The following is a 27,823-nucleotide window of genomic DNA, read 5'->3' on the forward strand; positions in this document are numbered from 1 at the left end:
TTTACTATTTTGCTCACCCTTTTCTGAACACACTACACCATGTCAATATCTTTTTTTGAATAGTTTTGCCCATTTTTTTTTTTGCATCAAGGCTCACTGAAATGAATGGAAAATAGTTTTGGAAAAGAAATTAGTGACTTCCTTATGGATGTAAAATTCTATCCCCACTCCCCATCTGCTGCATCTTGGCAGTTATTCCATCATATTGCTTAAATAGAAGTGCATGCTACAAGCAACATATTTCAGTGAGACTGCCAGCAAAACTACATTTCTTCCTTCTCCTTTGGAAGAATCTGCGGGTTTCTGTGGTGCAGCAGACTTTCTCCTATACTACAGAGAGCTACTGTAGGAACCTTGCCTCTCTTATCATGAATGATATCTGCAAAGATAGTTGCTTTTACACTATTAGAGAAGGGGAAATAGCCATCTTGGAAATGATTGAAAATCTTTTTGTTCCCTGGAGGCTTTTCTACACTGACGGGGAAAAAAAATCTGTTCAGCGCTGCATTTCCCAAATAGTGACATGCAGTGAGCCTGTTAACAACACACACATCACACTTCATAATGAGATTGCCATAACTGGCCACACATTTCCTGCTGGTGAACCTGTCTCACTGTTGGGGAAGTCTGCATTTCCAATCCTTCATGTTATTTTTATCTACATGGTTCTGCTTTTTCTTTTTTTAATCTTACATGTGAATAAGTATTATTTTGTGGCAGTGAACTAATGCTAATACATTGATATTTATGCATATACATATACAAACCTTTTTAAAAAATTAAAATTCAACCCAGAAAAGAGCCCCTTTTTGTCAGGAAGGCTCCCCCAACCCATTCCACTCAGCACTAACTCATCTCTGCAGGACACAAAAAGAAATGCTATCTGGAGTACCAGCCACAAACCTGAAAGTTTTGTAAAACCTCAGGCTGAAATCATGTGAAATGATTTAAAGCCCAATGAAATGCCCTACAAAAGAATCATCATTAATGTCGGGTATAGGATCAGAGCCTCTACAAGGTGACTATGCTTTTTTATTCATGTAGACAAGTTGTGACAGACAAGTCATCAGTTGGGTAGGGATCACACAGGGAGTGGCTGAGAGCTACACTCACCCTACCATCAGCTGAACAATCAAGTTACTTCTCATTCTCTGGTTTATGATCTCCAATTCTCAACGGTTAATCTTTTTTCCTGTCAACAGTACTGCTACTTGGCTCCAGTGCTTTGTTTCTTCATCAATTCCATCACACCCACAGCTTAATTAGATCTCTGCTTTCTATAACACTCTCCTTTGGTCTTCCTCCTTACATAATCTGGCATCAAGTGCCAAGTAATTTTTTTCCAGAGAATCTTCATTACAGATCATCATCGTCATCGTCGTCATCGTCATCGTCATCATCATCATCATCATCATCACCACCACCACCACCACCATCCTGATTTTATCTTGATTGAGATGCAAAGCCCAAGAATCCTGGTTTCTCATGACTCAGTTGAACTATTTGAAACTATTGAACTATTTCCTTGACTATTTGAAAATCCAGGAGTTGGAGCATTTGCTGTAGTTCAGTCATACCAATGTCAAAGTATTTATCATGATGTGCAATACAATTATTAGTGGTAGAACTCTTTTGGTAAGTCTAGATTGTGAACCAGAAACACCCTTTTAGCACCCTATGTTTTTACTAGCCTCTCAAATAACTGTTTTTCTTTTGTCATCCTAAATCACACATGAATCAAATGCACTATCCCTTAGAGCAGTGGTTTTCAACCTGTGGGTCTAGCTGTTTCAATATTGCTGTCAGGTAATGAGTGCACAAAATGAGAGACTGGGTGCTTATATGCTACAGAAATTAAAACCTCAGAATGTTTAAAACGTCCTGCTGAATGCAAGTTCAGAATTTTGGTGCAAGATATATATCTCAGCTTCTTGGATTATATCCTATGCAAGGTACAGCTATGAAATGTCTATGATGGCCAATTCAGGTACAGCCCCTAGAGCTGTCAAGATGATGAGTTACCATTACCTCATTCTTCCGCTTTGATATAAACCAGTGGTTCTCAACCTGTGGGTCACCATATGTTTTGGCCTTCAACTCCCAGAAATCCTAACAGTTGGTAAACCCTTAGAGATTTCTCGCATCTAGCCATATCTGTATCTTTAGCTTCATTCTCCACTTCAGTTTTTTACAAAACCAGTTCTTAGGTTGCCCTGCGAATGTACGTCAACTTTCCCACCTTTGTATTTTAAGTTTTCTGCAACTCAGAAGCTCTTTCCAATCCTCACTCCATTCCCTTTGAGAATAACTATTGCAGTCAAGCCATCTATCACATGGAAGCTGAACTACCATATTTTAAATTCATCAAACAATACAACATTCCATTCTGTTGCAGTAAACACAATCATCAATACAACAAAATTTGAATGATGCATGTGATTTATTTTAATTTTACTAATGCAAAGGTATGGTCAATGTCTGGCTTTATTTTTCATTTTTTCATTTTAAAATCAATTGCCACACATTGTCAGAGTGCTACAAGTAGCACTTAAGTTTATGGAAGAAAGTACATAATACTGGACACACAGACCTCATTTTAAAGAATGAGTACCACTTCTGGATAAAAGCATGATATATTCTGGATTACAAATGAAAAACAAAACAAAACAAAAAACCCACAAAATGATACAATGCATGGTTTTAAAAAACCCAAAAAACAAAAACACAGAAGGCACAATGTAGAACAGTCTATGCCTTTGGTGGTCACTTACTTCGTGGCAGTTCAGCATGACCCTCTTCTGTAAACGGCAGTCATGAGAGCAAATAAAATGACAAAATGGAATGACTGAGACACTATAAAATTACAAAGCAAAAGGTATCTGCAAAATTGGCAGACAAACAGTCAACAAGATGAAGTGACAGTAATGGACACAATAAAGTTCAGTTTAAAAACATATCTCAATTGTTGGATTATTTATGGACCTGTAAATTTATCAAGTTCAATATCAGTAAATCGAAAATGTTCTAGTGAAAATCACAATCATAGTTGTTGTAATTATTGTTGTCATAATTATCACCACCACCACCACCTACAAATCAGTACTTTACCTGTGGCATTCGGTAATCACCAGAATGTATAATATACTAAAGAACACTCAGCATATGCCAATAGGAATAAGAACCAAATCTATGCTGAATTAAACAGTTAATGATTCATGTTGGCAGTGTGATAACTGCTATGGTCTTCCCAGTAGTTCCATTATTAGCCAAGTGAAACTGTCCTAGTTTAGAATGAAATGATGTCAATTTTATTCTAAACTGTTCCCTTGCTATTTCTTACTCTTCATAGCCACTTGTATTATTCTGTTTGAATTTAGTGGTTCACTGGATCCTGAAACATAATGTTGAAAAGGAAGGCACATTGAACTGCAATGCATTTTATTTATTTAATTTAGGATGGGAGTGGGGGCTCCGGTTTTTATTTTCCATTCAACATGTGTTCAAAGGGAAGTATTAGTTCTGAATCCTTAAATTAAGTGACAGCAGAAGAAAATAAGGACTTAAGCCCAGCTCACATGTAAAACAGTAAAGCAGTGTCAATTTTAAGCATTCATATATGGATCTGCTGTATACTGGATAGCAGTATGCCCAGTACGGTGGAGAAGGAGCAACAATCATGCTTGAAGGAAATTGTGATGCGGGAGCAACGCACAAAAGCCTTATCATTTGTTTAATTTCCACTACCCCTTTGATGGAGCTTAATCACAGGAATGCTCATTGGCCTCACTATAGGGGACATTTATATTGGTTCTGAGCTGAATGGAAAGAGGCTTCTTCCACTTTTCTATTATTATTATTATTATTATTATTATTATTTATTATTTACAGTTCTTATATTCCGCCCTTCTCACCCCGCAGGGGACTCAGGGCGGATTACAGTAAACACATATATGGCAAACATTCAATGCCAGTTTGACAAATAACGTTTAACAGACAAATACACCGAGGCTATTTAACTTTTTTTTTCTGGCCGCCAGGGGAGTTGCTGCTTTTCATCGTCCATCAACGACACCAATGAAGTTCTTCCACATTCCACATTCCCCGTAGTCCTCTTTCTTTATGGCCTCATAAATTACTTAAATTTCGCCTCCCACACAAGGTGGTACCTTATTTTCCTACTTGACAGATGCAACTGTCTTTCGGGTTGCAAAAATCGACAACGGGCTACACAATGGCTGGACACCCACTCCAGCCCGGGTTGGCTTCGAACTCATGACCTTTGGTCAGAGTGATCTTAATGCAGCTGACACTCAGCCAGCTGCGCCACAATCCCGGTGCGCCACAATCCCCGCCACAACAACATCAAGCCTCTCACAATCTGCTAAGAGTCTGGCCTGGGACCCTGCTAATAAATTAGGTATGGTAGACCTCACTTCTTGTTTTTATATATCATATGGTCTTCTTTTTAGGGTTGTTCTGATCAAAGAATTCAAATTAAATTAATTAATTAAATATACTCATTTCATGGAATTGCCCAAAGTGGCTTGACCTTGGGCACAGCTACACTGACCATTTAATGCAGTTTCAAACCAGTATTGAAGAAAGGGATTTTGCCATGCAGATGATTACACAGGAAATCCTAGACCTAGTTTAAGGTCCAGATGATCAGAGCACTGATGTACACTAAGTGCTTTCATTTGTGTGTTGTTTGCAACTACAGTTTGAAGCTAGCTTCTAACTACATTAAATGCTTAGTGTAGATGGGGCATTAGATATATTAAAAAAAGGTGGCTTTTAGAGCTGGATATGTGTATCCTGTAGAAGATAATGTTGAGAGGAGACAAAATAGCTAGGCTTAAATATTTGAAAGGATGCCATAAGGAAGGGGGTGCAGGTTTGTTTTCTGCTGCCCTGGAAACTAGGACTAAGAGCAATGGAGATTCCACCTGAACATTAGAAAGAGCTCCCTGATCATAAGAACTGTTTAGCAGTGGAACTCACTGCCTCTGAGTGTGGTGGAGGCTCCCTCTTTGGAGGCTTTTAAACAGAGGCTGGATGGACATCTGCTGGGGGTTCTTTAATTGTGTTTTTCCTGCACAGCAGGGTTTGGACTGAATGGCCCATGTGGTTAATTTAATTTAATTCTATAATTCTAAGCCGTAGCCTATTTTTACATCGATTTTCTCTTAGATCATTGGTTCCCAACCCTTTTTAAATGAGGGGCCACTTGACCAGGGACCACTTTCACCAGGGATCACTCTCCAACATTAGTACCAAAAGGGCTATGAATCAGTTTTTGGTCAACTTTAGAATCAGTGTGGTTATTTGGGGTGCTGATTCAGAAAATTGCATTGGATAGACCACATCAGCTCTAGTTTCTGATACAGAACATACGTCATTCAGTAGTCGCTATCTGCTTGTCCACAGAAAACCATATTTAATAAGCCTCAGCACTAGAAAAGGATTTTGTGAGACCAGTCGCTCTCGTTGCAATGGTTTAGTAACAGTAAGGCTGCGGACAATATTTTAGTTTAGTTTATTTCAGACCTCACCTCTGAGGATGCTTGCCATAGATGCAGGCGAAACGTCAGGAGAAATGCCTCTAGAACATGGCCATATAGCCCGAAAAAACCCACAAGAACTGAATATTTTAGTTCTTGCACACCACTGGTGGTCCATGGAACACAGGTTGGGAACCACTGTCTTAGATAGTGATGCCTATGCAATGCCATTTTTGAGATTTGTTATTTCAGACAAGGCAAAGTGCAATGGTTTGAAAAGTAAGGCAGATTCTGATGGGATATCACAATCTTAGATGTGTATGGAAAACACATCTGCATGGCTTTATGATTTTGATAACTTCCTGCACTTTCCCAGTTTAGAGAGTCAGAGTCCATGGACTCTCTTGAATGGCTTTTTGAAGGATGCAAGTCAGAACTAAGTACAGCTTCCAAACCTGGTTTCTAAGAGAGAGAGAGTGTGACCTTTGGATTTTAGCCTTTTTGCTGAAAAGTAAATACAAACACACACTTTAAGAAAAATGGGGAAAGAAAGGTCATCCACTGCTTTAATTTAACTTCTACTGTAGAACATTCAAAACAAAAACAAGCAAACAAAAATTAGTACCAGAATATAACCTTGATGAAAACCAAGCAAATTTTAACTTAAAATAGCATACACAGATTTGAAAAAAAATAGTTTAGTTGTATTTACCTTGTACTAAGACTTGCAGCTTTTGTTCCTGTAGGTGACTCCAATCCTTCTCCTGGCTTTGAGGATTTCTCTCTGTTCATTTGTTGTAGTATTGAGTTCAATTCACTAATAACATTAGCCTTTGGGCCTGAGAGAACTGGGCTTTTAACTTCTGTTACATCTCCCCATAGCTTAGAAGTCCTCTGTTGTACAACTTTAGTCATACCAGGCTGTGTGCTAATAGGAGGTGGGGGTGGAGCAGGTGGAGGAATAACAAAACTATCTACAGTTTCTTCAATTAGCGCGTCCTTGTAAAGTGCATTGCTTTTGTTGATTATGGGCTTCATTTTTGGCTTAGGAGGTACTGGGGGTTTGTCCACCAGAAATGTTTGCCCATCTGCATAGACAGTACAAGTATCCAAGTTCTCACCACCTTCAGAAGACAAGGTAGAGATGCTGGACACAGTTGAGATAGTGCTGGTTGTCTCTAGGTGATGGTCACTACCGCTTCGACTGTCCACCTCTTCAATCCCAGAGTCAGTAACATTATCAAAATTTTCAGGGGGTGGTAAAAAAGAGGCAGGCAAACAGTTTGAAAGACCCACTGGTTTCTTACTGTCTATTGAATCTGAGGGCTGAATGGGGTTGAATGAAGCTGAAGGAGTTCCATTTTTTCTCTGTTTCAGCAATTCTGCTAGTGCAGAGCCTGGGACTGCATGGTCATCAGGGATATCAAAACTGTTTGCAAATTCTAAAGGAGGAGGTAATGGCTCAGTAAAGATGAAATCTTCATCAAGATCAACAGATGCTAAAGGAGGTGGAGGGATGCGGAATGGCAAAATGATGGGCTCATCGACAGATCCAACAGCTACAATAGTTTTGCAGGGAGATGCAGGTGGTTGAGGCATGGCAGCAGCATCCAGTCCACTTTCTACTGCTCCTGTACTTTCCTGGGTTTCTGGTGGAGGTTTTTCAGTATTTACATCTGTTTCAACACTATCATCTTCATTTTCAGGAATATCACTGGATTGTGTTGTGTCTACTGTATGAACCATAAGCAAACCAGCTGACTTCTGCTGTGAGGTATCCATAATGTTTATCAGCATGTTCTTCTTTTCTTCTGGCCTCCTCTCTTTTGACATATCTGTTTCATATTTGTTCTCCGTTTCCTGCCTTCTCAGAGGGCCACGTGTGTTTTGCCTAGCAACGGTAGCTGTCACTGGAAATGAAGTTTCAATATTGGATCTCATCTTTGTATCAATATAAAGGGGTTTATTAAGATCCGCTTTGCCAGATTCTCCTTTTCCTGGAATTTGCTGGGTTTGCTCTTTCATCGCTCTATCTCTGGCTGAAAGGGCAAGGGCTAAAGGTGAATTTGGATCTAGTAATTTCCCTGTGAGTGGATGAACATAGTTATCCAAACTGGACATACCAGCATTCTGAGTTGCCAATGCATTATTTTCCGAACCCTGAAGAAGTGTTTGGCCTGAAGAATTTGGTATTCTTGCATCATTCTGATTACTCAATTCACTACTATTGAAAATATTTTCAGATTCTCTAGGTGCTGGGATAGGAGACTGTGATACAAGTTGCCTAAAACTCTCTTCATTACTAAACATGCCATCATCACTAAACTTAGACTGTCTCATACGTGGTGTTGGAGGTGTTAGCCCAACATCCTCATCTCCCAAATCTGTGGAAAGGAATGCTGGAGAGTTACGCCTGGCTTCTAATCTTTTTTCCCTGTCCCTCACTGCTCCAGCAATGGCTGCTGCAAATGGACTGACAGTCAAGTTATCTTCAGGTCTGAGCTGTCCTGGTTGTTCTGAAGATTGTGGGTCAATTTCCATGCTGCTTCCTTGACTACTTTTCCCACTACTGCTGGTAGATGGTTCTTTAACAATGATGGTGGGAATTGGAATGGAGCAGATTTTTTCTGGACTATCCTCAACATTAGATTGCTTCACTAGCATTCCCTTCCGTCTCGCTGGCTTGGCTGGGACATACACTGCTTTGTTTCCTATTTTTCCAACTTCAGAGTATGGATTTTCCGGCATCTGACCTCTCTTGTTTCTGAAGCTTGCCTGAGTTGCGGCATTTCTGCTATATAAGTCCTCAGAATCTAGAGAATAACGATCCATCTCTCTCCGGAAATATATGCCTTTGTCCCTTATCACTGTCCCCATATTTTCAAATCTACCTGAAATAGCTATCTTTGAACCTGAATTCTGATTAAACGCAGGTTTAATTGTTCCATATATTCTAGCCATTGGAGATTTGGGAGAGTTGTAAAGAGAAGGAGGAGGTGGTGATGGAGGTAAAGACTGTGGTGGTGGAGGGATATCTTCAGAGGTGTCTGGCATGGATAGACTTCTAGTAAATTTTAGCATGGGGGGAGCCAAAAATTGCCGTTCTTCCTCTGTTATCCCTTTAAAAAAATCACAAGCTACAATGTTTAATTTGCCCTTGTATGTCAATTAACATCCACTGTCACCAAAGACATAGTAAACAAGTTACAGCCAATACTGTATTACGTATACTATGTACTGCATGGTTCTATAATGCGTCCACACTAGTGCTTTTCTTTGCACACCTTATATTTAGACTTTGTCTCCATATCTCCCCTGCTGCTTTTTCTTATATATCTGCACAGACAACTGCATTCAGACAGTGTGCTATTCTAAAATGTGCATAAAAGGAGGAAGTGCTGGCCAAAGATGGAATAAAATTGGACAAAGAAAGAATGTTCTGTCAGTGAGCATTTGTGAACAGGTAGCCATGCATGAAATAAAAAAAAAACAATGTTTCTGCCTAAACAAAGGAAATAGCCTGAAAAACATTGTGGACCATTTGTCCAAATTAACATAAAGAACATGGTAGCAAAATTGCTACCTGAGATACTACATTTCATGCTGGAAAGAACAGTAATATTCAGCATAATTCCACAAGCTACCTGTAGAATTTTGGAGTGCAAATACAAACACTAGCTGTTCCTTACGTAGACAATCTCTCAAATCTGTAATAATATCAATAGTTGAAACTTGGCATTTATATAAAAAGACTCTTAGGACAGTTCAACATAGAGCTGTTTGGCAATCTTTCCATGTTTAAAGCATACAATGCTTCCATTGATAGATGACTATGGGATTGCTTGCTCCCCATTGCTGTGGGGCAGCCTTCCTATAGGCAGGAAGTGGGCAGAGTGTTCTGTACCAAATTGTAGGGGGCATACCTGGGATGATCATAACCAGTGTTGTTTGGGTGGTGTGTGCAAATCTGACAGCTACACAACCTTACTTGAAGGCTTTAGTGTATGTCTTTAACTCTGACAGCTACACTACTTTACTTTAAGACTTTAGTGTACCAGATTCTAACCCTTTCAAAGCCAGATACTTTTGCTGGCAATTAATGTGGTTGGCTTGATTGATTGTGATATTTAAATCAGCCTACAATAAAGCCCGAAGACTATTATTTTACATTCAGCTTTATAGAACAAGATTATATTTGATTAATTTTGTTGAATATATAGTATTTACTTGTTGTATAATAAAGTACCTTTAAAATAAAGTGAATCAGTATTAACAGAAATGGCATGTGCTTTCTTACTATCCATGGTAATTAATTTGAATTAAAAGAAGACCATTTAATTTTATCATGGATGCATAGATTATAAAACACTGTTATAATCCATAAGACTGATTTCATGTTAACATCAATCTATGTGAGTAATTCACATCAGTATTTTCATTCTTAACTATTCTTATATTAGTTTAGACATTTTGTCTTCTGTAAGAAAAAGAATCAAAAGTGAATATGATCTTGAAATTTCTTTAAACATACACATGTGACTGGTTTTAATTGAAATATCAAATAAACGTTGAAATTATCCAATTTGCTTTGTATTTGTAAGTTCTTGATAAGGACAGTCTAACATTTGTCACCTCGCTAATTGTTTATTTTACATTTTAAATCAGTTTTCTATATTACTGCTTAGCTAGCTAAATAAATGAAAAATGATAGGAATTCTATGTTGTAAAGAAAAATTTCAGTTCAGAAATGCAGTCAGGCTTATAAAATGCAATGTATTATAATATAATGCAAATTATTGCTGGTAATTTGACTAAGCTTCAAAGCTAATCCATGAATAAATGCATTATAAGCAAGCTTGGTGAAAAAGCTAAAAAATAATAATTAGAAATAAAAGGAACTACTCAACAAATACAAAGAAAGTTATATTTTACCTATTGATTTTTGTCTTCTTACTGTACCTCGTGGTACACCCAGGAATGGGCCTTGTATACTCCCAGGTACTGTAGGTGGCATCACAGCAATTCCTTGTCTTTCATACATGGACTATATAAAACAAACAAACAAGTAAGTCCAAGGCCTAAATATCAAGGGTAGATTTTGAAGTTAAAACTATGCATCTTACTTTGACTCATGGATAAGTTAAGAGTAAAACTTAGGGAACCATAAAAATAAATCTTTTCTTGTCCTTTTAAAAACATATAAAGTGAACATTTTTAGGAAGAACGAAGAAAATAAAATCTGTTTATTTGAGGATTACAATGGGTATGTCTAAATCTCACTGCTGGTCTTAAAATGTCTACGGCCATACAAATAGTGAAAGGAATATAAAGAGGAAAAAGAATGATAATGCACCCTGGAAAGCGGGGGGGGGGGGGGGGGGGATGAAAGTAACCTCCCTCTAATAGGGATTCAGTGCAGAGGCAAGAGGCGGAGGCAAAAAGCTTCCATTCCATTTTCTCTCTCTTGCCAAAACTGGAGAAAGAAAGGCAGTCCTTCCTCTTTTTATTATCTTATTTTATGGTCCAAGTGACAATCATCGGCCACAGAGGCAAGCCCGAAGAATGTGGCATGCCTACTATTTTGGATATTGAAGTGGAATGAGGCAGTGGGGGCATTTTTAATGAGGGCTTCCTGCATAAGCTTCTTTGAAGAGAGATTGTGACCACCATTTTGAATAGACGCTTCCTGTAAAATAGTCCCTGTCTCTATTTAAAATGGCTGTCCCATTCCAACTCTGCAAAGAAGCTTATACAGGAAGCACTTATAAAAAATGTCCATAACCACTCTGCTCCACCTCAAGCACCCAAAATGACAAATGCACTACATTCTTCAGACTCCCTCATGTTGCTGATGAATGCTGCTCAGGCTGAAAAGAGTAAGGAACAAGGGCAGGTTGCCTTTCATTCTCCGGTTTGTACTAAATAGGGGTAATGGGGTGAAAGTACTTCTCACCATTTATCCAAAACTAAGAGCTAAACAATAAATAGTCAATTATCAAACTAAATAGAGATACAAAATATGATGAGACAAGGTTGCCCCTTGTCACCTATATTGTTTATTTGGTTTCTATAAATATTGAACATTAGAATTAGAAAAGATATTGGCATCAAAGGAGTGAAAATAAAAGGATATGGATTTAAAGTAAAGGCATATACGAATGATATGGTATGCATTTTAGGAGGCCCAGTAAGGAGCAATGCACTACATTCTTCAGACTCCCTAATGTTGCTGATGAATGCTGCTAAGGCTGAAAAGGGTAAGGAACGAAGGTGGGCTGTCTTCCATTCTCTAGTTTGGCCAGATAGGAATAATGGGGTGGGAATGCTTCTCACCTCTGCCTCTTGTTCCTGTCTTTGTGTTCGGTTCCTATTTCAGCACTGACTCATATATAAATTGATTGAGGTCTCAAAAACACCAGCCTCATCACACTACAGCATGGATCCACTTTAAATCTGGTTTCTGCCTCCTACAGATTTCTGGGGTTTGTAGTTTAGTGAGGCCCAGGACCTGCCTGGCTGAATAGTTTAAAGCCCCCTCCCTAAACTACAAGTCCCAGAAATTTATGTGAAGATGCAGCTAGAGATTTTTTAAGTGTTCACTGCAGCAGTCATAATGCTAAAATTTCAGAAGCTTGATTAAGATACTACAGGAAATCTGTGAGGTGGACTTTCACCTGACTACTCATTATGTATGTGCATAGTCCTGCTGTAAAATATTTATTATCTCTAAGTATTTGTATTAATTTCACACAGCTACCACACAACCTATAGATGTGTTTGGAGTTTTGTCATACTGTACAGCAGGGGTCCTCAAACTAAGGCCCGGGGGCCGGATGCGGCCCTCCAAGGTCATTTGCCCTGCCCTCGCTCAGGGTCAACCTAAGTCTGAAATGACTTGAAAGCACATAACAACAACAACAATCCTATCTCATCAGCCAAAAGCAGGCCCACATTTCCCATTGAAATACTAATAAGTTTATATTTGTTAACATTGTTCCTCATTTTAATTATTGTATTGTTTTTAAGTGTTTTTACTCTACAAATAAGATATGTGCAGCATGCATAGGAATTCATTCATTTTTTTTTCAAATTATAATCCGGCCCTCCAACAGTTTGAGGGACTATCACCTGGCCCTCTGTTTAAAAAGTTTGTGGACCCCTGCTGTACAGGATAGCATTGTGAGAAATCTTTACTGCAAAACAAATCAGTTTTCTGGCTTTCTTGTAAATAAGGAATATGTTGTTAGCATCTTGGAATGTTAGCGTTTCCAAGCTTATTCTTATGCAGTCCGTTTTTTCAAGTCAAAGAGTATCAGCTCTAAGGACCTGTATTACACCCATCACTCACATTCATATCTGTCGCTGGGGGGAAACATCTACTAGAAGGGCGTTGCTTAATTGTTGCCACTCTGGAGTCCACAGCTGCATTGTCATGAATTCTTAATGGCTTGGAAACTGGTACTATTTCATCGACTTTATCTGTAACACAGAAGTATTTGCTAAAATAAATCTAATTTGTCCAAAGACTGAAAATCTTAAATATTCCAAATGTAAAATAAAGAGTTCAATTTTTTAAATGCAAAGAAAAGGGGGATTTTGGCATTTTAACAAGGCAATGCTTGAGCATCGTAAATCGTGCAAGCCGAGCACTTTTATTACTGCTGCGTAACATGCATGCTTTAGTTTTAAGCCTGCATGCATTTAATGTTTACTTAGTGTGACTCGAAAAACAATCCTCTTCTTCAAACCTTCAAAATGTGAAGGGAAAATATCTATATAGAAATGGAAAGAAAACCTTTAGAAATAATACACCTGCAGAGCACTGTTCTGTGAAATTTCAGACAATAAATGATATTATAAGTGCTCTTTATAGCATTACTTTCTAATTTACTCCTGATGTAAGGCTATTAGGCAAAACAATATTGTACTGCTATCACAGAACTCAGAGTTTGGAATTTTTTTTTGATATCTTAAATGTGGAACTGTTTCATTTTTTTTTTTACTGACTTCTAAATTTTAGGCCCAATGAGACACAAATTCAAATCAAGGCTTTTCTATAAGCCTCAAAACTCATCTCTCTGACTTGACTGTCACCGAAATGTTATTAGTAATGAACTACTTTCTTTGATCCTGGAAAACAACATTCCTGCATTTGCCTATGCTTTAAATGGGTTATGAAAAAAAATCCACTACTAGCTGAAATTGTGCGATGGAGCAAAGGGGATTTTCAAAAAGTGATAGTTTTGAAATTGTGATCTGAGGTCAGGGCAAAACAGATCAATTTACTATGAACAAAAAAACAGGAAAACTGGTTTGCACCGGACAAAAGAAAGCAGCTCATTGTGTACAAATTGTAGTGAGCATCGTTCTGCAATTTTAAATGCATAGTAAAGGCTAACAACATATATTTCATCTACATCCTCAGTACCTCAGGAAAGAGGCACAACTAATTATAATCTCAAACCAAAATAGAGGTAACCACTGTGAGTGTTATTTTTACATTCTGAAGTTGAAGAGATATTTTCAAACATAGTTACACAGATTATAATATTAGAACTGTGCTTTACCGTGCTCCTTGCATTAATGTAAAAATGGAGATATGTAACTTAAGATTGTATATCAGTTTGTCTCTGCTCGCTGAGCACAGCTGAATCTGGGCTGTAATAAAACATCCTTTATTCTTTGCCACATCTCCCGTGTCAATACATACATCATGCAATCAGCTTAATCATAAGCACTATTTAAAGATTTTCTTTAAAATGTAGCTTATCACAACAAATTTTGCAAAACATTCCTCCTAAGCATAAGTCTTCGGATACACAGCATATACGCATATTGTTAGAAGTGGAATAATTTTGCAGCCTGTCAATTTCCCCTCCCCCGTCTTCAACAACTTCAATGTTAACGTCATCCCAATGTTCTGCCTAATTCTGTTTAAAAACCTGCAATACCATTTCCTTTAGGAAGAAAGAAAAAGTGGTTCATTGATTAGCAAAATCTCATTTTCCGTCTATGTAAAAGCAGCCCCACCTAGGCAAAGTGCGATAGTTGGGAATGATTCTCAATTTATCACCAGCAAAGAGCAGAAGAGCCTGATTTTGAGTGAAATAGTCAAATGAAGTTTCAATGTCCCATGTGAGCTGTAATATGCGCATTCACTTCAATGCACAGGATAGATCCATGTGCTTACCTAATGGCTTGTGATATTAAACTACTGATGTAAACAGGGAGATTCCTCTAGCTGTGGGAGTTCTGTGGTGTATCAGAGCCTTTGTCCTCATGAGAGATAGCTGCTGGATCAAGGCAATGGTGTTTAAAGTGTTTTGTTGTTGTGTTCGGGCATTGAATGTTTGCCTTTTATGTTTGGAATCTGCCCTGAATCCCTCTGGGGAGATAGGGTGGAATATAAATAAAATTATATATCAATTATAGCATTATTATTATTATTTAAAAGAAGTGCAACTGTTAACATATCTAGATGAAAAGACAACCCTGAAGCAATTGAAAATGTCCTAGATCAACTCTTGATGTTTTGGACCTAAAAAATGCCTACATCGAATTTAATGGTAGCAGGGTGAAAATCCTCACTAGTGGAGCTCTGCTGGACAATACCTTTATGCAAGCAGTTGTGCCCCAAGTTTCACAAGTGGGTATGGAGCCACACGTACAGCTGGTTCTGAAAGAGGGTATTCAACAATTTGCTCAGCTTCCTGCACAACTGATTTGCACAAGTGTTTGAACAACAAAAACTGTAACAGATAGTACCTTAACTCTGAAAACGTGGAATCACCAGTACAATGTCATTACTGGATATAGACCCAAAATGCCAATAAATATTAGGTATCTGCTTCCTAAATGCTATATTTTTTTGTTTATTTATTTCAAACAAAATAAAATTATGATACACCTGTACTAAATATAGCAGTACCATAACACCAAAAGTACTTTTCACATTATGGCTGACATTTGTGGATTTAAGTGGTAAACTCTATTTGTTTCATTTATAACATTAGGGGATGCTAGTATATTCACTACCAAGACCATCAAGAGGGAAGATTTCATATTGCGTACTCTAGTCCCATTAGGAAATCCTTTTAAGATCAGTTGTGAAAGAATTTGAATATGGGAAGTATTTGTTACTCAGTTCAATAATTTCTGTAAAATCCCACATGAAAAGAATATTCTTATAACTGAATAGACACGCATAACCACACACTTAGGAAGACAATGAAAATTACAAGGAAGAATGAAGAGGCTTTGATTGACACTCAGAAGGGCATGGACATATTCACTTTGGAAAGGATGAAAACCATGCATACCTCAGCGACTAATGTTGCATAGCAGAACTGGAAATCTGATTCAAGAACTGGATTGGACTACAAAATTTGACAAAATTGCTACCACATATTACATTAGCGGAAGCTGTATCTTATTCTTGATCTTATACTCTTATTTTTGTCTGCTCATTTCTTGCCCCTTAACTTCTCTCACTCATATGGTGGATATAACAGACCTTTCCAAATGTAGACAATTACAATTAAAGCAAGTTGGAATGGGGACAGGAAAACAGGCTCCATACATGAAAATGCTACATCAACTGAACAGCATTGCTAAATGCCTATGGGTCAACAATTTTGTGGTGTTTTTTATTTTTTTAAATGATCACATTGCAGTAATACAATGGAACTTGCTAAATCATAATCATAATAAATTTAGAAAGCAAATGTAATCTAAAAACGGTTACATTTAAGGTTAATAAAGAATACTGAAAATTGCAGCAGAATTTGATGGGGTCTGCAACATTTTTGATTTAAAATCTCAAATTCCACAATAACTTTAGGCAGTGGTTCCCAACCCTTGGTTCTCCAGTTGTTTTGGACTTCAACTCCCAGAAATCCCAGTCAGCTTAGGAATTGTAAGAGCTGAAGTCCAAAATACCTGGAGGGTTAAAGGTTGGGAACCACTGTTTTAGAGTGACCTAGCACCACTAAAATATGAAATTTATTTCACAACTAGGCTGAGAGAGTATTCTTCTTTTTCCACACACACACAAAACGAGATAAAAAAATATTAAGGCTTGATTCCCAAAGAACGATGTAAATATACTGAAGAAAGCTTAAAGTCTATCCACCTAAACTTGCTTATCAAATACTTCCTAGTTGACATTTCCCACTTGATTTTAATATTATGCAAATGGTGAGAATGACTCTTACGTGCTTCAGTTTGAAACTTATTTATTTATGAAGGTATCTATAAAACATTAAACATATGAACAAACAAATTATAAAAACAGGCACAGATGGGGCGCAAGTGATATGCAAGTGCAGAAAGATTGCACCTGTCAGATAGGGTGCACTTGAGCATACAATCAAGACAGCCCACTCATGGATATATTCTTAATAATATAACAGTTCTAGGTCTAATGTGTCTGAGCATAGGTATTTGAACAAAAATTGCGCCTGCAAAGTGCCTGCATCGGAGTTAGCCCACACCAACTTCATTTCATCATCAGCCCAGTCACTTAGCAAAAAGCAGCCACAAGCAAATATTTCACTAAGGAGCATATTATGGCTGGTTTGTACTGCAGCAAAATGCTTCCTATGCCTGGTTTTCTTTTGTCTCAGAGACGTTGCACTGGAAATTATGGTCCACAAACATGGAAGAACCTATAAACGCAAGATTTAGTTAAGAGTTTGACAAATATGGTCTCAAGACTGGGGAAATTGGTTCAAAAGTGGAACTGAAAAGTCAACTAGGTACCTGTAACAGTAGCACCAAACACGGCCCAGATTTGCTGGTGAAAACGGGATCTTTAAACAATAATCTAGAATATCATTCAGCTAGCCATTTTCTGCTTCACATATGTATACAGGAAAATTTGAGTCTCATTGTGTTAACCATCCCATACAGGCACTCGCAACAGTAGTAACAGTCCTGTCCTGAAACTATACTGCATTGCTTATCTTTCTGGCATGCTATAGTCATGCTGGTTCCACTCAGTCCACTCTAGCATCAGTAATCAAGGTAGCCTAAAGGGAGAGGAGCATCTATGCTATCAAAGCATACATCATCTGTGATGCAGAGCCATTTTTCAGACATTGTAGTATAATACTGAAGAGCACGTCATGACTCTTTTCTTGGGAGGTCTTGCTATAAGGGAGTTATTAGCTTTGCCTTATATAATCAGTATCTGTCACATTATCAGGGAGATTGTCCTAGAAATAATATTTCTTTATTGAAGAAAGTTGTTAATATACAATAAACACAGTGCCAGTTCTTGATTTCTAAATCTACAAACTCTCCAAAAGTGTTACCCATATATACTTAGTAAAGAATTTTTGCAAGTGTTATTCATATGTCTAGATATATCTTCTGGCACACTTTTTTCCCCAAGTTACAAGGTTGCCGTATTGTCATTGCATATATCATATTACACAACACAGCCAAGATATGTTGATTACTTCCATCTAACAGGCTAGAGATCAGTCTGGTCAGACCCACAGAGGATACGATTTATCATGATCCAAAAAGGCACTTACAGGCTAATCCCAACATCTCAGGCCAGCATGCCAGAAACACCAGGCAAAGACTGAGTGAACACAATTTTGAGGCGAATATTGCCCAAACCCACATACTTACCAAGAACTTCAGTATGCTTGCTCAGAGGGAATGGGGGGAAGGAAGGGTAATGGAAAAAGAAAACTCAAAAAACAGCTGTGTCCAGAAATGATTTGTATTTGTAAGAAAAGCAATGAATGTCTGGCACAGTGTAAAAAATGCTCTTATGAAGCTAAAGTGAAAGAACAGAAGCAAATGTTCTTCAAATACCAGCAGCAGACATTATTAACAATGGAAATATAAACTACAAAATGTTAGACTAACCTAGTCAGCCAAAATACAATGTTAGCCAAATGTATAAATGGTCAAGTTCTGCCATTCATGGCCTTATGGCTAAGAAGTAAAAGGACAGGCACATTAAAAAAATCTTTAAAAATACTATATCACTAGCGTGATAATTTATTTTTTCTTTCCTCCCCCTTTTGCCTGACGCATGGGCATGGGCAATGAGGCCCTTTCTGCTATGGCTCTCTGCATTCGGCCACTGCGACGAGGCACTGTGGCTTGTGGCAAATCTTGAGAGTCATTAATCCCTCCATCACCTGGTAAGTATCCAGTGGGCATTGCCACTGCATCCTCACCAGTCCACGTTGAGGCACTAGTTAACTCAACATGAGGGGCGGCTCTTTGGGAGATACGTGTTTCGAGGACTTGTGTCCTTGGCTGTTTGAGGAAAGCTAAAATCTCAGACAGGTAGTTATGGATAGCTCTTGTGGATGTTGCCACAATGCCTAGCTGCAACTCCATCCGGCCCATGGACTGTGACATGAGACCCATAGACTGGGCATGCTCTCTTTTTATGTTTTCCAGCAGCTGCACAATCCTACTGTTTGTTTCCATCAATAACCTCTCCCCTTCTGTCAGTTGAGGTTGCCCCCTCCAACCCCGATCCCTAGGGACAGGCTGAACACTATGATGCACTTCGTTCATGTCATCATTTCCCTCCTCAGGAGAGTCACTTTCATATTGAGGAGTTCTACTGAGAGACTGATCGCCAGGAGACTGTATGTCCATTGTACACTGTGGAGTCCGTTCTGGTGTTGGAAATCCCTCAAAATCTTCCCCAGTGTTGCTGTGTGTTTCAGATGATGACAGTGGCCATGGCCAACTCTCTGTAGTTCTGGCTGGTGAATCTTCATCAGAAACTGGTACTGAAGATTCTTGCTCTTCTGCAGGTGTGGATGGTGAGCTTCCTCTCTGCTGCCTGGCTTGTCCTGAAGATCCAGGAACTTCCCCATCTTGCTCCCCAGTGACATCTGGCAATCAAATAGAGGAGCAACAACCACTGTATCTGAGGCCAGGAAGATGGAGGAATCTACATACATCGGACAACACACAGAAAGAAGCCAATTGGGAAACCAGCATGTTTGTGTTTGGGTAAACAGTATGGCAGACTAAAGTTTAGAGACTGAAAAGTACAGGTAGTTATTAAATTATTATTATTATTATTATTATTATTATTATTATTATTATTATTTTGAACAACACACACTGTCTTGCACCCATAACACATACAGCTATACTGGATCCCAAGGCACAATGTTCAATATAGCTTTTCGTGATTGTGACAATAAATGTCTGTGAACCTATCGAAAAGCTCACCTATGCATTGTAGTGATGTCACAGTCAGAAATCTCTGGGATGAACTTTGGGTCAATTGTCCAAGCGACCTGAGCTTCCTGTGGTGTCAGATGTGCTCCACCACTGGCTTGTTTGGCAGCCCTTGAAGCACTGGTTGCTATCTTCTCTTTTGTCCGGCGTATCATCTCACCCTAAACCCCTTCCAGAATTATTGCCATAAAATCTGGGTGATAATCAATCGAATTTATCCTGTGAACAATGATTCTTACACCTTTCATTGTCTGTATACATTTCTTTCCTTGCTGCTATTTTAGAAGGTAATTATACACAAGGACATTGTTCACTAGGATGCTTTTTGTTTGTAGATAATTGCCTTGTGATTCTCCTAATAATTCATTTCCTAAGTACTTTTATAAGGAAGTACATGTACTTTCCATGTAAGGTGTAGTTTACAAAAAGTATTTAAACAAGAATTTACCCACATTTATGCTTAAATTGACATCTCTCCTGAAGCAAATATATGTCAAACACTAGAAAAATGATTATACATTGCATGCACTTTCTAATTGCACTGTCATGTTGTCTTTTTATATTTTATGCAGGCTAGTGAAAAATGAGAAAACATCCTATGTTGGAAAATATAGTAAACCTTCTGCCTCTGGGAAAATTTAGCTGTTTATATGGGATGTGACCACTGCTTTGGGATTCCACACTTCCCACTCTCCAATAAGAGTTGTGTGTGAATATTACTGTCATTAAGTCTACCTGTGAAACAATAGTAACTATTTCTGATCATTCCTGGTGAACTGGTTGCTCTGTGTGGTTGGTGCGATGCAATTTGCACCTACATTTGTATTTTGTTGGGGTATAACTCCTGCTCATTGACACACACCACATGCTGCTCTTATGAACTCTACTTTGAGTTGTGCATTTGTACAACAGGGGCATGGGTGTATGCATGTGTCAGATTAAAAAAATCATTTTTTCATTGGTATTTTTTCTTGCAACAATCCCTTGGATTTGAGGATGGGGAAAGGTATATTAGGGGTGATTCCCAGAGACAACCGTATTCTATCTCACCACCCCAGATCATGAACCCCTCTAGCCATGTATTTGACTAAAGGACATTGTACATTTCGTGATATCAATGTAATCAAAGATTTAGTGCTCTCAGCACTCTTTCCTCATCTAGCAATTAAAGTATGCACATTCAAAATATTCACATTATGTTTGTATTGGGATAGACTGTCCAGTTGCATGTTTATGGAAAGTGAGGATGAAGGTGTGTCTGTGTAAGATGTATGAGATCCTTATGAAAATGAGTGTGGGAACAGAGAGGCATGCATGCCTTGGATCTTTCACTGCATGGATATTTTGAAAAGGATTTCACGGGATCATTTCAAAATAATTCCTGTTGCCTTTGCAATTTTATTCCTATTTTTTCCCACTGGAACAACAGCTGTGACTAGTGATTCCAATATCTCTTAAATAAAGTTACTGTGTGTGATTCATAAAAATCCTTTCTAAAAATCCTCTGCTAGAATTCATGTATCAAACAGATTTTTTTATCACATGAATAAATATAACTAACAGGGTTTTTAAAGAGTATGGATGGGAAACCAGTGGTTCATAAACAAGGTGTGGCTCAAAAATATTTTTCTCTGCCCTACTTCATGGCTTCCATATAAAATTAGTAAGTCGCTATATTTTTAATAAGTTATAATGCTTTACATTTTAAGGGAAAACATTTTAAAAGGATTTTATGAAGGTTATTCCACACTACTATACCTCTCTCTGAATTTTCAATCTTAAACTCCTCCAAGTCTTTACTATTAGATCATGCTGAATACAGATTCTATCATTGGCATTGCAAGGCTCAATTGAAATAATATTTTTTCATATTTGAACGTTTTCTTTTCTTAACCATTTAAACATCTGTTCTGAGATGGACATAGAAGAAGTGATATAATAATCTAAAAGGATAAAATCTAATCTTTCAATCAATGTGTGACTTAACCCATTTGGATTACACAAGAGTAAAAGTGTGGAATTGTTTGTTATTTATATTCATGGTTCATCTGCCAGTTGGTTCAAAATCCTAGTTCATGTACTTTGAAAGGTATATTTAATGTTCATAAATACATTATTATTGGCTCCTGTGACATTCAAATACAGACTCAGAGAGAAGACACAGAAGACACATATGGCCATTAAAATAAATAACAAACAGGATAATCAAAGAGTTTTAAAGAATGAATGGATTTAAATTCTGACACTCCTGTCAAATATTTATGAATCACAGGTATTCAAAGGTATTAGGATGATTTTTTAAGATGGTTGTTAACAAAGAAAGGGTAACTCAAAAGATAATGCGAATAATAATGAAGTTCAAGCACCTTCAGTAGCCTGGAATTTCACCCTTTGTTTGATACTGAGCACAGAGAACAAAAACAGCATTGCAGGAATGACCTTAAGCTGATTTTCATTCAATGCAAAGTAGTCGTGGCAACTTGGGGAGAATGAAGTACATCACTGAGTTGAATGTATCAGACTCTGCTCGAGAGAGCCTTTTCTTGCTGTTTACAAGTCCTGATGAAATGCAGGACTGCAACTTGTTAGGATGATGGTACCAGCTGCTATGTTGGTGGTGTGGAAGAAGTACATTGGTAAATGGAGACAATGGAAGTTTGATGTGCCTAGCATGTTTAACAGTAGGACTGGGTGACTAAAATCAACAACCCCCTGAATTAGCTGTCTCAGTCTCATAACCTTGATTGGCTCCTTATCAAAAGACTAAAGCATAACATTCTACAGAAAGAAACATATAAGTAATCTTTATCAACATATATCTACAACATGTTGATTAACTCTGTTTCAGTTCCACCATAGGGGCATAAACATTAATCTGTGACCAAAAAAGGCTGCATGATGAAACATTTACTCAGCCCCAGTACGGATGTCATACCTGGGAACCAACTATGAGTACATGAACTCTGCAATAATTTCCTCTGTTATTCTGTCAGTTTACCCATGGATTAGTGTTACAGTTACACAGACATTAACCATTGTTTTCCTCATCACCAGAGTTTGGTATGTTCACATTTGGTTTCAAATACAGTTAAACACTACAGGCATATCTCAACTGATAAAAACTGAGACTGAAGCTCTTGTTCATGAAAGCTTAGGGGCCCACATGGCCAGATGTGCGCTAATTTCTATTCCTCACACTCAGTAGAACAAAAAGCCTACCAGCAGAACTAACCCAAGTAAGATTTAAATATATAGTCATGAATCAGCTCACATGTAGCCAAGTATCAAGCTGGAGACTAACATCTTTGATTGCTTTCAAAGGTTTACTGAAAATAGAAGATGGTTTTGGGGCAGAGCAGATTATTTCTGCCTATGGGGGAAGGGAGGGGATCAAGGACAGGGAGAGACAGATAGTAGCTGTAGGGGCTTCCCAACCTACTCTCAACTGAGTTCCACCTGTTGTGTTCAGGTTTTAGTAATTCAGTCTGAAACTTTCAACAGATGCCTTGGAGATTGTGCTCATTTAGTGAGATGCTATGCGATTTTAAAAAGGTAAGACGAAGTATCTTTGCAGTTTGGAAGAAGCCTTCTAATGTTTTATAGAAGTTTCATTTTTTTTAACTTTTGCAAGGGTTATCTGACCTGGTTGTTTCATTTCACACATGCTGTTTCAGCTGTTACTAACTTTGAACAGGCATGAATATAGGATTAAAGGGAGAAATGTGCTAAGAGGAAGGTGTGTCAAGCAAACTCTTGTTGTGAACACCTTCCATCTGGAAACTTATGTCCTCAACACGAAAGACCATGTGGATCCAGAATAGGCTCTACAATCACTCAGGGACCCACTAGCAGGACTCTACCCTTGGAAGACCATCATACTTGTCCACGAGTGATTGCCCATGACAATGATGACATAGCTGTTAGTTTTGAATAAAAGGGTTACTTAAAAATATTGAATTGAACTTCTTTATTGTGGTGTAGAAACCCAGCCCTATTCTTTCTGTATTGGTACCAAATTTTCTGTAAAAGAAAACCTGCTTAGTAATACATTTATTTCATTAACTGGGGTACACCTTATTATTAATTTATTTATTTCGGTTATTTCTACCCCGCCCTTCTCACCCCAGAGGGGACTGTAACAGAAGTCAAATTTATAACCACGGTAATTATTATGGATGTTATTTCTCAGTTTAAATACTATTTATCTAGAGAAAGGGGATTAATTAAAAATATATTAGAATACATTAATACAATAATAAGCAAAATAACAGAAAAATCAATTAAAATAGTAAATAATAGAAACAAATAAAGCAAATCAAATGTTATGCTAAAAATGGTTAAAACAGGAAAGAGGTGGGGAGGGGAGAGAAGCATGCCCAGGATAGAAGAGAAAGAGAGAAAGATTGAGCAAATCTTCCCTATTAGGGTGCCCTTCAGTTGTACAGCTTACATAGTGCAAGTACATAATGATTAACACAGCTGACAAGGATTGACTGGAACTACAGTCAAAACATTGGAAGGGCATCAGATTAGGGGAGGCTGGGATAAAATGGATGCATCCAAGGCCAACTTTAAACCACGGTTAACAAATTAACAACCACTTGTTCTCTACAGCCAGCCCACATCAACCTCACATTTGGATTGTTGTAGGTTTTTCAGGCTGTATGGCCATGTTCTAGAAGCATTATTTCCTGACGTTTTGCCTGCATCTATGGCAGGCATCCTCAGAGGTTGTGAGGTCAGATCTTACAACCTCTGAGTATGCCTGTCATAGATGCAAATGAAACATCAGGAGAGAATGCTTCTAGAACATGGCCATACAGCCCGAAAAATCTACAAAACCCCAGTGATTCTGGCCATGAAAGCCTTCGAGAATACATCCTCACATTTGTTTCCCTATCAGTATTCTCCAGCAGCTGGCAACCCAACAGTATGTTTTAGATATCCACTGATGAATTACGTATCTTGATTAATGGCTTCCTAAGGATTAATGATTTTCTCACAAATATCCCCAAGTTTTAATTTTTGACATGTTTTCAGAATTCCAAACACATTTGATTTTGAAAACAGATAGGGAAAGAAAAGTGAACCAGTCAAGTATCTGATAACCATGTGTCCACTGTTCTTAGAGTTTCTGACCTCATAGTGTTATTGATGTTTTTTTAAAATTAAAAACAAAATATCCAGACAGCGTTTTTTGCCTTCCCCCGCAAATGTTTCTCTACTGACGTTTCTTTATTTGACAACCAACTGGACTGTTAAAGCCCTACATGCAACACGGCAGTATTAGCTTTTTCACAGTCCTTCTTCTCGGTGTGATCAGATGTCTCCTTCATTTCCCTGATGAAATAAGTAACTGGTTGTATGCCTGGTCGTATTGTTCTGGGACCTTCATGTGCATCATGTACTCAGAATTTCCTGATGAATCAAAAGTTGTAACTTCTTCTGGTGAACTTTGTCACATCATTTACATATGTTTCCATTATTTGTAGCTTGCCCATTCCCTGCCCTGTAGAGTAGGCTGTTTGGTTCTGGATATGTTGTCTGTAAAATTTTGCTAGAAGTCAGAACTACACCAGCTCCATAGATGCATAGGTAGAATCATGGTGTTGGAGTACTGCTGGCTCCTTGCATCACAGAAGTCATTGTCACACTCACATGGCTTTTGTGCTTCAGGTTCCCAATAAAAAGAATCCACAATTTCTACTTTACTTTTGGCCTATGATCCACAAAAAAATTGGAAGGACAGCTAAAGTACATTTTCTAATAAATATAAGCCTTAGTTGCAAGAAAAAACTAATTTGATCACTGAGAATAGTTGACTCTTATACTCATTTTGGAATCTTACCTGCCACTTGTATTGGCAGCTGATCCCTTCCCTGAGATGTGCTGATTTCAAACAGTTCCTCCAGAATGTTTCATCTCCTCTACTGGATTGCTCTCCTTTTTTTTTTTTTTTTACATATTCTTCCTTCCCCCCACATGAACAACAGTGTTGTAGGAGTAGATAGATACAATCTTCTCTGTGAGATATATGAAGATGTTCTTTGGGTATAATAAATGTAATTAGAAATACAGCAGCCATAGTAGCACAGTTGAGAGATGTTTTCAAGCCTTGAATTATTTCTTGTAATTGGAGCCCATGTTTGCATCGTGCCCATTTTTCTTATATTATTCACAGTTGCTTCATATATGATGAAAGATTTTGGATGCCTATGACAGATAAAAAAAACTGTGCCAGACACAAGATATTATACAAAACTGGGTGAAGTATCCATTGCGCCTTCATACTGTGGATGCTCAGGGCAAATGTATAGAACTAAAGCAAGATATGCCCAGACTACTGTATTTCTTTAACTGCAACACACCATCGATTGTAAGATGCACCATAATTTCAGTACCACCACCACCAACAAAAATACATAAGCTAAACCTTCAATTCTAAGATGCACCCCATTTTAGAGATGTCAATATCTGGGGGAAAATGTGTCTCAGAACTGAAGAAATACAGTATTATCATCGGTCTATTAATATTTTAAAAATACTGTTACAAAAGAAGAATTTGTGAATGAATGTTTATCTCACTGGTACATGCTGAGAAGATAAATCTTGAAGTTTGCTGAGCACATGCTGGTCTGCGATGCTCTTCACAACATACAAATACTCTCATACAGCAGTAAAAACAATTACACGTGGTAAGAAATTTGGTGTTAATTAAGCATTCAGGTTCTATGTGAATTGGATTCTGATTTGGATATATTCAACTCAGCTGATTGAAGAAGTTCTTCCTCCTTTTCATCCCCGTTGGAAGCCCTGCTATATCCATGAAACATTACATGGAAGATTTATAGACTATGATGAATGAGATGTTGAGGAAAGGGTGTTGTCCGAAACCAGGCTGATGAATTTTCTTTGAGCCTATGGGAAGCAGATCTTGGATGCAATCTAAATTCCCACAGCTATGTAAGAATGCAAAATTAAAAACAGATGGCTTTGGAAAATCCTATGTACTAATTTTTCAGCACAAAAAGTAAGTGAACTGATGAAACCGTATGCACCTGAAATAACTGTAACTCAAAGGGAAAAGATTGAGCACAAAACCAATGCTTGTATATAAGACAATACTGCATTGCATCTATTTATTTATTATTATTTATTTAAAACTTTTGTATCCTGATCTTCTCTACCTCTGTAGAGGGACTCAGACCGGTTAACAGCAAGGATTCAATGCTAACAATGCAGTTTAAAACATCATACAACAACTATAGATTAAAATACATATAGAATAAAGTACATATAAACCAATTTGCCAAGGTAAAATCATGTCTAACTCATTCTGCCTATGTGGTTAATAATTTTAGTCTATTGACGATCTCAGCCATATTAAAACACAAATACACATTTTAAACTCACTCCAAAATTCTGTTTCATTATCTTTGATGTTTACAGCACTGTCAGCATTCTCCTTTTTTGACATAGACGAACACATGTCAATATGCAAGAGCATCTCTCACTATACTATTTTATGCTTTTAATGTATTTTGTTTAATTTGTATGACTTTTTTGTGTTATATTATGTTTATTTAGTCTAATCCTTGGTTAATTTTTGGTTAACTTTATAAGTTATATTGAAATCATTTTATTTCACATGTCTTTATTGCCATTTGTCTGTTTTAGGCATTGAATGTTTATAATTTTTGTTATCCCTGAGTCCCCTTGGAGAGAGAGGGTGGGTTATAAATAAAGCATTATTATTATTATTATTATTATTATTATTTGACAAAAACAAGATTAGTACACAGCAAACAAGATCAGTATGCTGGCTTTTGTATTTGATCACATGCCAAACACTTTCCAAGTGTCTAGGACGATGACAACGATGATGATTATACATGAGCCCCTTCAGCAAGTTAAGCAGAGACAAAGGAAAGAAGGAATAGCACAGAAAGAGAAGAGCACACTTGGTTTTGGATGAAGAAATACATAAACTGTTCAAACCAAAGTTAAGTATTTCCATTTTCATATGGTCTACTTGTATGCCTACTACACAGAAATAAGCCTTAGTGAGTTTAAGGCAGTGGTTCTCAACCTGT

At 37.7% G+C, this 27,823-nt stretch overlaps 1 protein-coding gene across 10 annotated transcripts in view; it reads right to left on the reverse strand.

Moving 5' to 3' along the window:
• SHANK2 (SH3 and multiple ankyrin repeat domains 2) overlaps positions 1–27,823 on the reverse strand; it is a 410,725-nt gene that overhangs the window by 19,090 nt on the left and 363,812 nt on the right. For 7 of the 10 annotated variants that reach the window (XM_060765238.2, XM_060765229.2, XM_067462709.1 and 4 more), the window contains 3 exons: positions 12,850–12,980; positions 10,434–10,545; positions 6,214–8,620 (listed from right to left, as the gene is read on the reverse strand). In XM_060765238.2, coding sequence (XP_060621221.2) covers positions 6,214–8,620; positions 10,434–10,545; positions 12,850–12,980 — 2,650 coding nt within the window. Of the gene's footprint in view, positions 1–2,771; positions 2,799–6,213; positions 8,621–10,433; positions 10,546–12,849; positions 12,981–13,213; positions 13,274–27,823 lie in introns of all 10 variants that reach the window. The other 3 variants (XM_067462710.1, XM_060765248.2, XM_060765278.2) reach the window with 3 other exon arrangements.

The sequence above is a fragment of the Anolis sagrei genome, chromosome 1 (genome assembly GCF_037176765.1).
Source record: "Anolis sagrei isolate rAnoSag1 chromosome 1, rAnoSag1.mat, whole genome shotgun sequence".
Classification (NCBI taxonomy): domain Eukaryota; kingdom Metazoa; phylum Chordata; class Lepidosauria; order Squamata; family Dactyloidae; genus Anolis; species Anolis sagrei.